General features: G+C 38.4%; 1 protein-coding gene across 1 annotated transcript; it reads left to right on the top strand.

The window, feature by feature from the left end:
• Positions 1-2730: 2730 nt before the first annotated feature.
• On the top strand, positions 2731-6467 carry LOC145137095 (PWWP domain-containing protein 1-like). The gene is made up of 2 exons (XM_079071236.1): positions 2731-3786; positions 4738-6467. Exons 1-2 carry the CDS (start codon positions 3075-3077, stop codon positions 6345-6347), a joined length of 2322 nt encoding a protein of 773 aa, XP_078927362.1. The 5' UTR covers positions 2731-3074; the 3' UTR covers positions 6348-6467.
• Positions 6468-14820: the final 8353 nt, after the last annotated feature.

The following is a 14820-nucleotide window of genomic DNA, read 5'->3' as shown; positions in this document are numbered from 1 at the left end:
ATTTCTTATATAGGCTAAATATTTCATTTAACTCATCAATTAAATAACATGATTTGAAGAGTTTTAAGAGTTACAAATCATAATATTTCAATTAATCATAAATTAATTTGTATAAGTTGAATAGTCTTGGGAGTTTCAAATGCATGAGGTTCAAGAAAAAATGGACTTTGGAGTTTCAAATGCATGAGGTTCAAGGAAAAATGCTAGCTTTATAAGATATATAGATATAGATATAGATATAGATATAGATTAATCAACCATTACAACTCAAAAGTTTTATAACCGATAATACTTATGATCATTAATTGATTGATGTAGTGGCATATATAGTTCATGAATGTATATTATGTTGTTAGGGTTTTCAATTTGTTTTGTTTGGTTGATAATAAAATGCGGTTTATATATTTCTATATCGTATACAGTTTTTTTTTGAAGATTTAAAGGTTAATGAGTATTTTGGGTTTATTTTTCTGCTTATTATTTTTCTTTCATGTTAGAATACTTTGAAGCTTCTAAGGTTTTCATAACAATCATATCAATTTTATGCATCTACATATGTGATTTTTTAGGGTTGGATAATAAGTCAAATTAAAAAGTTGATACATGTGTAAGAATACTAAAAACTAATTATTTAGTTATAGATTACTATATTTGATATTATATAAAGTACAAATTTCTATTTTATTTTTTGTTTCAATGCAATTAGTTACAATTAGATGAATTGTTAAACTTAATGAATTAAATTTAATATGAATTAATATATTTATTTTAAGTCATTTCAACTATGCAAGCGCACTCAAAAGTTATAGTATCTATTTTTTATATTAATTTGTTATTTGTTATATATAGAAATCAACATATATTTGATATACAATTTACACAACTTAAACGGTCTAAAAAATTATAAATTAATAATAGAAAGACAAAATTGCAAAAATGGTCCCTGTGGTATGCATTTTTTGGGGTTTTAGTCCAAACCCCGATTTTTTTGGTTTCATGGTCCTTTTGAGCTAGTTTTGTCGTGTTTTTGGTCCCTCTGAATTGTGAAATGACTGTAATACCCCTGGGGTATTTATTTTTCATTTTTCTTTCATTTCTTCTTAAATCTAATACTAATTTATTTATTTTAATAATTAAAAAAATAATAAGGTCCCACCTTTTCTCTCTCTCTCTCTCTCTCTCTCTCTCTCACACACACACACAGAAAGAAAAATCGCACCCCCTTTTTCTCTTGCAACAGATCGATTTCTTTTCTTTCTTATTTCTTTATGATCGCAGATCACCTCTCTCTCTCTCTCTCGTCTCTCTCTATATCTATTGTCAATAATGAAGAGTAAAAAAAACCCTACCCTCATCTTCTTCAAAAGAAGATGATCAGCAATGGCTTTCTTACTGGATCTTATACTCCTTCCTTACTCTTGTGGAGATGCTTCTTGCATCTGCCCTTGAATGGTGACTACTGGAATAAAACACAACCATTTTATTTCAAGATTTGATCATCGTGATTTCCAGAAACTAATGGTTAGCAGATACTGATATGGTATGATGTGAAATTGATAGCGGTGGCGTGGCTGGTGTTGCCACAGTTCAGAGGAGTTGCTTTCATCTACAACAAATTTGTGAAGGAGAAGGTGATTAAGAGATACTACCTTAGGATTGGAGGAGGAGAGCACAAATCATCGTCGTCGTCCCCAAACGGAAAAGATGAAGAACAAGCCTGCTGATCTTATGACCACTAAGAAATCCAGTTGATTGGGTTAGGTTGTCGGTATATTATTGTGAACAACTGACTGTGTTTACTATGCTTTCGTTTTTTGTTTTTCGATTTGAGGTTTGATTTTAAGTTAAAGTGGTTGTAATTGGGTATGATTACCACAGTTGTATTGAAGAATGAAAATGAAGAACTGGTTTCTGATTTCTTTAGATGATGTGTGTAATTTCACTATTTTGATACTGAAATTAGTTACTTCAAGTTGAAGTGTGTAATTTCACTACTTGAGTCTTGATTGGTGATGATAATCCATTTGGATTAAAACTGGAATTTGAGTTTTTTGACGAATGTTGTTTGCAAGATCTTTGAAGGAACGATTGAATTTTAGGTCCGGTATTCGAGAGAGAGAGAGAGAGAGAGAGAGAGAGAGAGAGAGAGAGAGAGAGAGAGAGAGAGAGAGAGAGAGAGAGAGAGAGAGAGAGATGTGGGCCCAAATTAATTAACTATTTTCTTTTTCCTTTAAATTAAAATGAAAAAACATAAAAAGTATATCAGAAAGGGCATTTTAGTCTTTTCAGTTTTCCAATGGACCAAAATCACAAGCAAACATGGTCAAAAGGACCACGAAGCCAAAAAAGTCAGGATTTGAACCAAAACCCCAAAAAAATGCATACCACAGGGACCATTTTTGCAATTTTGTCTAATAGAATTAACCACTAATATAAAACTATGACATTTAATAGGTTAACTATAGGTTTTGATTTGATATACATTGATTGTTTTTTTCGTATATAAATACTAAATAATAATTTGTTAAAAATTATTATTTTAATTAAATAATTATACTCTCGTTTATAAACAAAAAAATATACTTCACAAATAAAAGAGCTTTGCAAGACCTTAGTGAATTGCATTCAGTTATGCATGAAAAACACATGATATCATGTTTTTTTAATACTATCGAAATATTTTAACACATTGCTAAAATTGGAAAGAATTGCAGAAGTATTTATTAATTTTAATTTCTCACGATTAAAAAGCTAAAAAACGCCTTGCATCGCCGAAGCTCGGCAGAATCTCTCCTAGGGTTTTGATAACCACACATCCCCTCCGGTGGTTGCATATCTTCCACCGTTGTCGCTTGTATGCTCTACCAGTTCCATCCCTTATTCTTTATTCTTCATCATTGTAATCGTTCTTTGTGATCTTGAATCAAACGATCGTACAAATTACAAACCCTAGACAGAATCAGAATCTGTTGTTGATGGCAGCACTGATAGTAAAGTAAAATCTTCATTGGCATATAGAATTGGCTCCTCCGACAACGTCATGAAAGTGTAGGTCGGTGTATTGCAGGGGTAGCATGGGTAGTGTTTCGCAGGAAGGAAATATCGATAATGTAAACAATAGAGGAGCTGGGGATTCGATAGAGGTATCTCCTGATTATGGATTTGAAGTAGGGGATATGGTTTGGGGAAAAGTGAAATCCCATCCTTGGTGGCCTGGCCATGTGTACAGTGAAGAGCTTGCAACCCCTTCAGTCCGCCGATCAAAGAAGGATGGCCTATTGTTGGTTGCGTTTTTCGGTGACAGTAGCTGTGGATGGTTTGATTCTTCAGAACTTATACCATTTGATTCAAATATTGCCGAGAAGTCTCTACAGACTAATTCAAGAACATTTGTTAAGGCTTTGGAGGAGGCAATTGATGAAGTAAGGAGGCGGGGTGCTCTTGGATTGTCTTGTATGTGTCGGAATAAGCAGAATTTCAGGAAGACCGATGCACAGGGTTTTTATGCTGTTGATGTGGTGGATTATGAGCCTGGAGCTGTATATTCAATTAACACAATTCGGAAAGCCAGGGAAAGTTTCCAGCCAAGATTGACTCTTGATTTTGTAAGGGAGCTGGCTTTAGAACCTACAGATGAACATGATGACATTGATTTTATAAAGAACAAGGCCATTGTTATGTCTTACAGAAGGGCAGTTTATTATGATCAGGCATTTGGTGGTGATCTTGTTCGCCCATTACCTGGATCTATACAAGTATCGACCTCTGATAAAAAGCCATCTAAAGGTATTGATAAATGTTCTTTTTTGTTTCTTTTCCCTCTTTATTTCTTCTTTCATATCAACTGGTTGAAAACCCCCTACTGTTTTTTTAACAAACTAGATGTTCTTAACTTCTTATGGTGGTCTTACTTACCTTTGATTAATTGCTTTTTGTTGTGTGTTTTGAAGTTTCTTGAATGATTGTTTCGTATTTTCTTTTCATGTCAAAATGTTTTTATCTCATAACAATGAACATTTTAGGGTTGATTAAATTTAGTAATCGGTGATCAATCGCACTCACAATAGGACTACTATAAGTTTACTGCTTGGGAAACATGAAGGAGCAAGTTTACTAATGTTCCCATGGCATGAATTGTAAAAAAAAAATGAGATATCATAAAAGTTAAAAGACTTATATCTCTATTGATTCTCATCATTATGCCAAAGCGAAACCTACCTTCAACACATAATTAGGGTTAGAATTAATATATTTATTATGATATATCACATGCTTCTGAGCAAATGCACTTCACCATTGTTATTGCGGTGATATGAAAAAATTGGACCTCTTTTATGTCTTTGTTAGTTATAATTATTTCTTATTGTAATTTGTTTATTCTTGGTAGTTAGAAAGTAACTATAAGGTAATGTTTGGTATGATGGAATCGGGGAAGGAATGGAATGGTTCATTCCGTTGAATGAAAAAAAAAAAAAAAAAAAAACTTTATTGGTTTTAATGAGCATTTATTATGTTTAGTTTCTTTCTTTTTGTTGATGAAAGCTTATTAGGTATAAACTTATAATTAAAATAATCTATAGAGTAGATAATTATACATTCTATTTAAGATATATTCTAATAAATTCATATTCCATTCCTACATAGTACAAGCCACAAGCCAACCAAACATGATCATGGAATGGAATTCAATGACGCATTCCATTATCTCACTCTCACATGAGTTGTTACTTTTTACAGCTCCATTGAGTAGGCGACAGGTGTTTGGTGACACTCTAAGCAAGCTTAAAACCCCAACAAATGCTAAACCTAATAAACCTAAGACAGATAAATACCTTTTCAAAAGAAGACAAAAAGTCAAAGAGTCAACCCCTGAAGATATCGAAGATCCGATACTTGCAACATTAAAAGTTTCAACCAATGAAGACACATCCAAACCCATTATTGTTCCAGAATCATCCAATAATCCTCTTGATTTTGAGATCAACATACCCATTATTTCTCTAATTCACAAGTCTTCAAATCTCCAAAAGTTTGTTACCCAAAATGGCATTCCATATTCACACCCCCATAAAATTAGTTCCCCAGAGATGAAGATAAAGAAAAGAAATACAGAATCTTTAATGGAGAAAGTTTCATCCAATATTGAAGACCCTCACAAATCACTGGAGAAAAAAAAGAAAAGAAAAAAAGAATCTTTAATTCAAGATCATGATGGTGATAGCCCTGAAATGGAGCTGCCACGTGTCCTAGCAGATTTGCATTTATTAGCTCTTGATCCTTTTCATACTAATAACAGAAAACTCCGGCAGGTTTTTCTAAAGTTCCGGTCACTTGTATTCCAAAAAAGCTTAAATTCAGTCACTCAAAACGCAAGTAAATCCCCGGTGGTCGCCGGAGCTCCACCGGTAAAACCACCACCACCGCCACCGCCACCGCCACCGCCACCGTCGGGTGGCATCAAGCGGGATCGCGATGAAGAAACCGTTGCGAAAAAGAAAAAGATAAAGAAAATGGATGAAGATGGGGGGCGGCAGATGGTGGTTGTAAAACCGAGGAAATCCGGGCAGGAGGTCGGGCAGCGGGCAGGGGCAGAGGAAGAGGAATGGACTACTTTAAAGATGGAGTTTCCATCGGGAGAATCTTTGCCGTCTATTAGCGAGCTGAAGGCGAAGTTGGGGCGTTATGGAACGATGGATCATGATGGGACCCGCATATATTGGAAGACTTTCACGTGTCTTGTGGTTTACAAATACAAGGCGGATGCTTTGGCGGCATTGAAGGCGGTCACCGCCACCGGAAGTTTAAGTAGCAGTCTGTTCGGAAACACCAACGTAAAGTATAGTCTCAAGGAGCTTTCCAATTCCGAACCGCCTGACAAAGTCTCCGACCGCCAGCCGCCAGCGGAGGACACGGCGGCTGTGGTGGTGGCGGTGGATACGCCGGTGAAATCGTGTTTGAAGAAATCCGGTGGCGGTGATGATGGCGGCAGAAAGATTTCTCGTGTAAAATTCAATTTGGCCAGAGACAAAAGAGTATTGGTGGCACCACCGCTAGTTCCATTGCAGCCGCCGCCTTTAGCATCTCCGCCACCACCACGGAGGTCTATGAACTACAGCAAACCATCGGCACCACCATCATTGCCGCCACAGTCGATGCGGGTGGCACCACCACTGCCACCGCCACGACCGCTAGCTCCATCGCCACGGTTAAACAGACCTGCCGCCATACCACCGCCGCGGCCAAATGTTGATATTGCACAGCAAATGGTGAGCCTTTTGACAAGATGTAATGATGTGGTGGCACATGTTACGGGTATTTTAGGATATGTGCCTTACCATCCTTTGTAAAATGAGCATGTGTTTGTTCTTTGTTGTTAAAAAATGGATTTGTCATGAAAATTAAAATGCCATGTGTAATGTAAAACAAGTGGTGAAATGATTTGAGGCTAACTGTAGTTGACAAGGGAATATATGCCAAAACAAAAGTATAAGAGTAAATAACACGGATAGTCCCTGTGGTTTTGGATAATTTGCATGTTTGGTCCCTAATTTATTTTTTTAACTCGGACCATCTTTATTTTTTGAATTTATTGCGTTTTTAGTCCCTAGTTGACCTAAAATTACTATATTACCCTTATTAATTTCATTTTTAATTACTTATCATTTAATTTTTATTTATAAGTTAATAAAAAAAGAAAAAACCCACCCTCCCCAACCCGGCTAACCCCAGCCTCCAATTTCTTATCCCATCTCCGATCTGATACATCGTGTTTCTCTCTTTCTTCTCTAAACTCAATCCTCCAGAACTCTTAGCTCATCTAAAAACCCTAGATCCCATCGCCATTGCCATGGTGTTTCCGGCGAACAAAATCAGAAACCAAGAACCCTCTCTCAACTCCGATGAACACAAACACCCGTCATCATCGCCGTTGGAGTTGGAGGCGACCTTCTGGTCCAATCTTCTGCATCGTCGCCGCCACCAGTCAACACTCATATTTTCTGGGATCCTTCATTCTCCCATACTATCGTCAAAAAGCTCTACGTCACAGACCATTTTACCCCTCACCATCAAAATCTATTCTGAACCCAAGATCCACTCTTTCGTCCTGCCATCTCTTTTTATTTGATGTTTAGGAGTGAGATTTACAGATTAATTTAATTTCGTTTGGTTTGGTTTTTGAGATATGGGGTGGTGGTGTTGGATATAAGAAATATAGAGGAGGCTGGGTGTGGTTGATGATCGACTGAAATGGTGAAGGTAGCGGGAAGTTATTCTTCTGATACTAACGAATGGGGGGACGCTCTAGGGATACAAGAGGTTGTAGACCCTCTAATATAGAGTCGAATCACCTGAATATGGGTTTATTTTTTTACTAATTGATGTGCATCTATGTATGATTTTTGCATCTGTGATTATTTATGTGATTTTTGCATCTGAAACTTTGTGGGATTTTTGCAACTTTGATTTTATATATGTGATTTTTGCATCATGGATTTTGGATTTTGATTTGAGTTACAGGTTTGGTTTTAGATGTATTTTTAGATTTATTATGGAATGTTAGGTAGCTCTAAGTTGAGTATTGGGTGATTTCTGTGGTATTGGATCTATAACCGAAGATGATGACCTGAGGTGCTGCCGGAATTGGATTTGTTACCGGAGATGGTGACCTGAGGAGGTGGTAGTAGGAACTGTAAGATGATTAAGGTGCGGTGGATCATTTTCTAACAATATGATAATAATTTAATTTATTTAATAAAATAACTGGAATAATAAAAAAAGAATTAACAACATAAAAATATTCATTAAGGGCAAAATAGACATTTTATGTCTGGTAGGGACTATAGACGCAACAAAAACATACCATAGGGACGGTCCGAGTTAAAAAAATAAGTTAGGGACCAAACATGCAAATTACCCCAAACCATAGGGACTATCCGTGTAATTTACTCAAAGTATAATAGATGGATTTTTTTGAATTGTGACCTTATGTTGTTCCATCTTCTAAGTAAGCTTGCTTGCTTTCTTTCGATATGTTGCTAATATTGGGTTTGTTTAAATTTGATTTTTCATGTCGTACTTAATTGGTCGTTGATCTTGTGTATGACTTTTACAGACGTGATGCACAAGTTGATAGTATGGGAATCTTTTCTTTTTTATTATTATGTACAAAATTTTGGACATGAGCTTCTTCTTTGGGCTGTTGTTGGGCTAAAGTTTTTGAACAGTAGTAGGGAAACTAGAAATGTAGATGAGAAGTTGTTGGGTTCTTTTGAATGAGATGAAGAATGAATAATTTACACATTGGGAGATAAATGTGGAGCATGCAACAGACCAAAAGGTTAAAACATTTGTGAATCAGTAGATCTTGATCATAATGAATGAAGAATTTGTTAGTGAATGTTGGCATAGAAATTAGACCAATTTATGTATAACTATTTATATGCATACAAACCACCAAAGAAACTAACATAAAAACAATACCACTACTATCGTGATAAACTGATATTGTGCTAGATGAATAGATGATGTCCTATCTTGGTTGCAACATTTAGAGGATACAAGTGAATGTTGGCAGTTGGAAGAAACCCTATTGATTTGTGTGGGATTGTTTGGAGTTTGGGGTGAACTTTCAAGAAATCTTATGCATGGTGTGTTTCGTCCCAGAACACTTGCTTAGATGTGTCATTTCCTTCTTTGATGGGCTTTGTTCTTCCTTGCACTCCTTGCCTTTTAGCTTTGTATGTCCACAAGGTTTTTAGCCTATCGAGAAATTAGAAGAATAACAAGCTTGTAACACCCGAAAAATTAACACAAGGTACATCCAAAAAATTTTGTTTTTATATTACAAAACAACCATGTGTGCATTTATTCGTTTATAATAATTTGACATCATACAAGCAGTTACCAAAATGATCGCATATCAAAACATTATACAATGATTCGATCCATGCATTACCGTTATAACCATGACAATCCTTACAACTCGTATGGCCTACATGATTTGTCTCTGAAATTATCAAATATAGGTTTCCACCATTATCTGCCATAGTCTTTCGGCAATTATCACTTCAACTATTATGCTGGCCATATAAGCTCACCACGATTATTCAACCATCATTTGTTATGGTTTTTGCCATGCAGGCTCAACAAAATTAATTATTATCTGTCAATAATGGTCAATGGATGTTGCAACAAAGGCTCAACAAATAATTTATTATCTCTCAACTATGGATGTTGCTACAAATGCTCACAAAATAATTTATCAGTTATCAACAATATATGTTGCTACAAATGCTCACCAAATAATTTATCAGCTATCACCAATGGTTGTTGCCAAAAGGCCCACCAAATAATTTATCAGCTATCACCAATGGTTGTTGCCAAAAGGCCCACCAAATAATTTATCAGCTGTCACCAATGGTTGTCAACTACATAAGCTTATCATATCATACAATAATAGTCAACTAAGATTTTTAGTTACAAAAGCTTACTATATCAATTAACGACGACTAGCTATAAATTACCAGCATGTCACGTAGCATTATTATATCATTTAGGCTGTGTTTGGCGCGCCACAGCTAGCTGATAAGCTAGCTTATTTTTCAAGCTTTTTTAAGTTGTCATGTTTGGCAAACCAAAAAGTAGCTTATCAGCTAGCTTATAAGCTAGCTTTTTAAAAAGTTAATAATAACTAGCTATGGCATTCAGCTATACAAACTTACTATGTCAAACATCAATAATCAGCTATACAAGCTTACCCCATCAATCAACAATAACGAAGTATAGTTTAACAATGATTAGCTACACATATTTACTCTGTTAATCTGCAACCAGCTATAGTTTTAACAATATTCCGCTACACACATTTACTATGTTACTCTGCAATAACCAACTATTGTTTAACAATATTCAGTTATACACATTTACTCCGTTAGCAATTACCAGCTACATTTTAACAATTTTTAGCTACACATATTTACTCTACTAATCTACAATAGTTTTCGGATATAGTTTTCAACTATTCAAGCTTCCCCTTTTATAAGTAACAACTAGCAATAGTTTCAGCGATACAAATTAACAAGAGGGAAGCATGGTTAGTGTAACACCCTGTTTATTTATTTAATAAATAAATAAATTAATGAACGAATAGAAGCCCTAAAATAAATAATTATATACCAAATGATGGTCTCGTAGAGCTAATTGTCACACTTTAAGAGATTAGGGGTTAAAAGTGTAATTTTCAGACTCACCTTATAATTATTTATGAAGACAGGGGATGATGGGTAACAATTAGGACTCAATATGAAAGGAATTATGGAACTAAGGGATAAAATGCAAATTTTGGTTTATATTGTAAAGATTTATGGAATCGGGGGTTAAAAAGGTAAATCATGGATTAGTTTTGAAAAGATTTCCAAGGCGGAGGGCTGTTAAGTAAATATTGTACTTAAATTGTAAGGGATTATGATTATGAGGGTTTATATGGTAAATATCGGCCTTATTTTGAAAGAAATGAGGAAAAGAGGGACTGATGTTGTTAATATGGATGGAAGTTTGTTAGGAGCGGGATATATGAACCCGCATCCCCGGTTGCCCTAACCCTAATGGACGATGCAGCCGCTATCCTCTCTAACCATAACCTCCAGCCGCCACCTTCACTTGCGATTTCCGGTACCACACCACCACCTCCGATGAAGTCATTACCCGCCAGTGTTGAAGCCAAAAACCATCAGGAGCGTCGTCGCCCCACTCCTCTGCTACCGCTGTCTTGTGTCGCTGCTGCTCTTGGCTGATGACGCACCGTCTACGGTGTTCCGTCGCCGGTGTCGAACAACACACGCCATATCCTTCTCCTCCTTCCACTACTGTTGTGGTTGTTGGTCTTGGCGTTGGATTTTGGCCGTTTCCCACCAGGAACGCCTCTCTATCTCCGTTTTTGGCAATGCTGGTCGTATCACCGCTACTGCTGTCATCGTTTCACGCCATCATCGTTGTCTTACGCCACCAGGTGGGGTGGCCGGGTCCATTTCCGATCTGGAGGGTGCGTGTGTGTGCTCAGGTTGCTAGTGTGATTCCGATAGCTCTAACCACCGCCTTTAGCCACCGTAGTGGCCGTTAGGGATGTTGTTGCCGTCGTCACGCACCACCAAGTGGTGGTTGCGTCCTTATCTGCAAGAACGGGCTTACTGCTGTCGTTGATGCTTGACTGGGGAAACGGAAGAAGCCACCGCCACCACCATAGGGTGGTGGCTGCCATCTCAAGTTCGCTGCTGCCGCTGCTGGGAGCCGCCGGGTGGGTGGCTGGTGTGTGAACAAATCTTCAAACGTGTGTTATGTGTGTTTATTTAGTGTAGTGTGTGTTTTCGTGAGTGCAATGTAAAATGTAACAAAGAAGAATAATGAATAGAAATCTCGAACCACCACCGTATGGTGGTGGCTGCCGCCGTGCCGGGTGGCGGTGTGCCTTGTCTCGTTATGTTGATTCATTTGGGGTGCTTGAAACCCTAATGGGCCCAAAGAAGCCTTAATGGGCTTAGTGAAACCCTATTGTAATGAAGCCCTAATTGACATTAAAGCCCAAACATGTCTAATGGGTCTAATGGACCCTAATTGACCTTAGGAAACCTTAATGGGCTTAAGGACCTAGCTATTGGGCCTATTGGGCTAAGAGGGGGTTGGAAACCCTAATTAGGGTTTAGAAAACCCTAATATTGGATTTATGAGCTTGGACTTTGGGACCCACTTTTGGGCCATTGGAATGGAATTGTGTGATTAAGCCCCAATCACACCATATGACTTATTTAGAAGAATGATGGACTTAATGGATTAAGTCCTTAATGGATTAAGTCCTTAATGGGTTAAGTGAGAAACACTTAACCCTAATTGTCATTTTATGAGAAAACCCTAATTTCGCTTGGGTTTATTGTTGGGCCTATTATTGGGCCTTGATGACTGGGTTATTAATGGGCCGTCCAAGATCAAGCTAATGGACTAGAATAATTAATGGGCTTTGAGGTAAGGCCCATATGAGGAGTTGGGCCCAATTTGGAAAATTAGGCCATAGATGGGCCATAGCTGGGCCTTAATGATTATATAATATTGGACCATTAAACTGTCAAAGGTTGGACTGGAATACATGGTTGGGCCTTATGGCAAGACCTTGTAAAGGTTGGGCCCAATTTGGAAAATTGGGCCATATGTTGGGCTTTGACTCATAGTTGACTTTTGGGCCTTTGGATTGGGCCTTGGGCTTGGATAAAGCTGAGTTAGGGGTAAAGTAGTATTTACCCAAGTATGTATTTATGGTTATGTGTTGGAACCCAATTATTAATTGGGTGATGTTTTGATATTGACAGTTCGGGAATCTGTCATCCAGCAGCTGAGGTTGGGTCTGCAGGACTTCAGCAGTGTGGGGTTGAGTCTACGGGACTTCAACAGTGAGAGGTAAGTTACCTTCCAGTAGCGGTGGGTCTACGGCCACAATGCCGGCCCACCAGTAGGAGTTGTATGTTGGATGATTGTCTTCGTGATATCATCTAGGTTTTCTACTACCTGATATGTTATGTGCTAGTATGATATGATGTTATATGCTAGTAGCAGTAGGGGAGATAGTCCCCAGGATTTCCGGTCGATAGGGCCGAAGGGGGTAGTCATACCCAGTCATGCTAGATAGAATATGATTATGTGTACATGTTATGTGGTAGTAGTAGAGGGGCGAAATAGTCCCCAATATCCGGTCGAGAGGACCGAAGGGGAGGTCAGCACCCAGATATGCTAAGCAGTATCCGGTCGACAGGACCGAAGGGGTAGGCCAGCACCCAGATATGCTAGGCACTATGTGATTTATGTTTATATGCTAGGGTTTTATGTGGTAGTGGTAGGGGTGAAATAGTCCCCAGTATCCGGTCGAGAGGATCGAAGGGGAGGCCAGCACCCAGATATGCTAGGCAGTATTCGGTCGAGAGGACCGAAGGGGAGGCCAGCACCCAGATATGCTAGGCAGTATCCGGTCGAGAGGACCGAAGGGGTAGGTCGGGCACCCAGATATGCCTGACAGTATATGTATGTTATATGATTGTATGGTATGTGGTATGATGGGGGAACTCACTAAGCTTCGTGCTTACAGTTTTCAGTTTTGGTTTCAGGTACTCGTTTTCAAAGTAAAGGAGCCGGCTTGATCGCAGCGCATCACACTATGTTTTGCGTACATGAGATCTTTGGGATTACACTCTGATATTGTTTTATGATAACATGTTTTGATTATTTCTACTTGGGTTTTGACATGACATGATATTATGGATGTTTTCTTATACTGTTGGTTTTATAATAAATTATTTAAAAATGAAATTTTTGGCCTGTATTTTTGGGATGTTACAAGTTGGTATCAGAGCCTTGGTTTGAGGGATTCGGACATACTCTCGGGTGTGTCTGAACTCAAACTAAGGGCTTGGTATGAAAATTTTCAAAGGTAAAACCATTTTATAAAAAGGAGTTTGAAAAGAATCTGAAAAGAGAAAAGAACTTTGAGAAGAACAAAGTGTGTGATGCGTGCAATCAGCCGAGCTCAAGTAAGTTTTCCCCAAGATACCCATACATGTTATGTTATGGTATGATATGATATGATTATGAGAATTGCATGCTAGATTAGGGCTATGGATATAGGAGGATGCCTTATATGCCTATTGTATGTGCTTGTAGATTTGCATGCTAGTACTGATCAGTCAGTAATAGGATATCCTGTTTAGGTTATGCCAGATTGTATGAGCCTTTGAATTGCATGTACAAATTCCTGATTAGAGGATAGAATGATTTGATTGGAATATGATGTTTAGATTTTCCATTGTCCGAATGTTGTTTGCTTTGTGCTTTGTGGGACTCTTAGTGGTGTGAGTTAGCTACTAAGTTAATATGCTAAGTCACATGGGACACATGCCGGATAATATCAGAGTAATAGATCTGACCCTATTGCGCAGCTCTTGTCTGAGTCCAACCGTTCTAGGGAGGGGTCTATTACTCGAAGGATTATCTAACCTCTGTTGTATGTGGCTATATTCATGAGGTAGCTAGTTGACATTACCGGGAATCTTTCAGCAGCTGAGGACTGGGTGAGTTCGAGAACCTAGGAAAGCCTAGGATACGTTTCAGTGGGTTAGTAGTGAGGTTCAGTGAGACATGGGTGTACCAGTTGAGGAAGTGACTTGGAGGATCCAGGAGGATTGCTGAGGAAAGTATGGATAGGTGTGGAAGGTAGTATTGGGCCCGTACTACTGAAAGCACAGGATCCATACTCGAATCAGTGAGAGTCTTGGAGAATGTGAGGAGCTTCGGAGAGGAAATAGTGACCCGGATTGGGAACAGAGGATGTTCCAGTGTTGCAGCTTAGCCATTGGCAAGTGAGCTAGTGAGCGTGACAGGGTGTCAGACCCTGAAGGATATGACTTCCAAGAGTTTGAAGATACGAGATCGATTTGGAGCACCTTGGAAAGAGAGGGTTGTGCCAGGTGCGTATAGTAGAGGGTCCCAGGAAGAGACCCATGACTTCTGATCATCGGGTGAAAGGCCAGCAGGGCCGGAGTCAGTGCAGCACGTACGGGAAAGTGCATGAGGGAGTTTTTCGCTCCAAGGGTTTAGGCTGCTACAAATGTGGCAGGGTTGATCATGTCAGCTGGAGGTGATTAGGATTCCTCCAGATGTTGCGGGTATGCTATCTTATACTACTATTAGATGGATGTTTGGAATACGTATCGCTTTGGGATAGCGAGTGAGTTTGGATAAGTCAGATCTCGGGTCGGTTTTCTGCTAGTGTTTGGGTTATCAAGG

The sequence above is a fragment of the Lactuca virosa genome, chromosome 9 (assembly GCF_052849685.1).
Source record: "Lactuca virosa cultivar CGN04683 chromosome 9, Lactuca_virosa_CGN04683_v6, whole genome shotgun sequence".
In the NCBI taxonomy this organism is placed as follows: domain Eukaryota; kingdom Viridiplantae; phylum Streptophyta; class Magnoliopsida; order Asterales; family Asteraceae; genus Lactuca; species Lactuca virosa.
Note: the sequence above shows the minus strand (reverse complement) of the source record. Positions and strands in the feature narration are given on the sequence as shown.

Excerpts from the sequence above, each read along its gene's own strand:
- LOC145137095 (XM_079071236.1), top strand. The coding sequence starts at position 3,075 with ATGGGTAGTGTTTCGCAGGAAGGAAATATCGATAATGTAAACAATAGA. Across the intron at positions 3,787-4,737 it reads TGATAAAAAGCCATCTAAAG|CTCCATTGAGTAGGCGACAG; the intron begins GTATTGATAAAT and ends TACTTTTTACAG.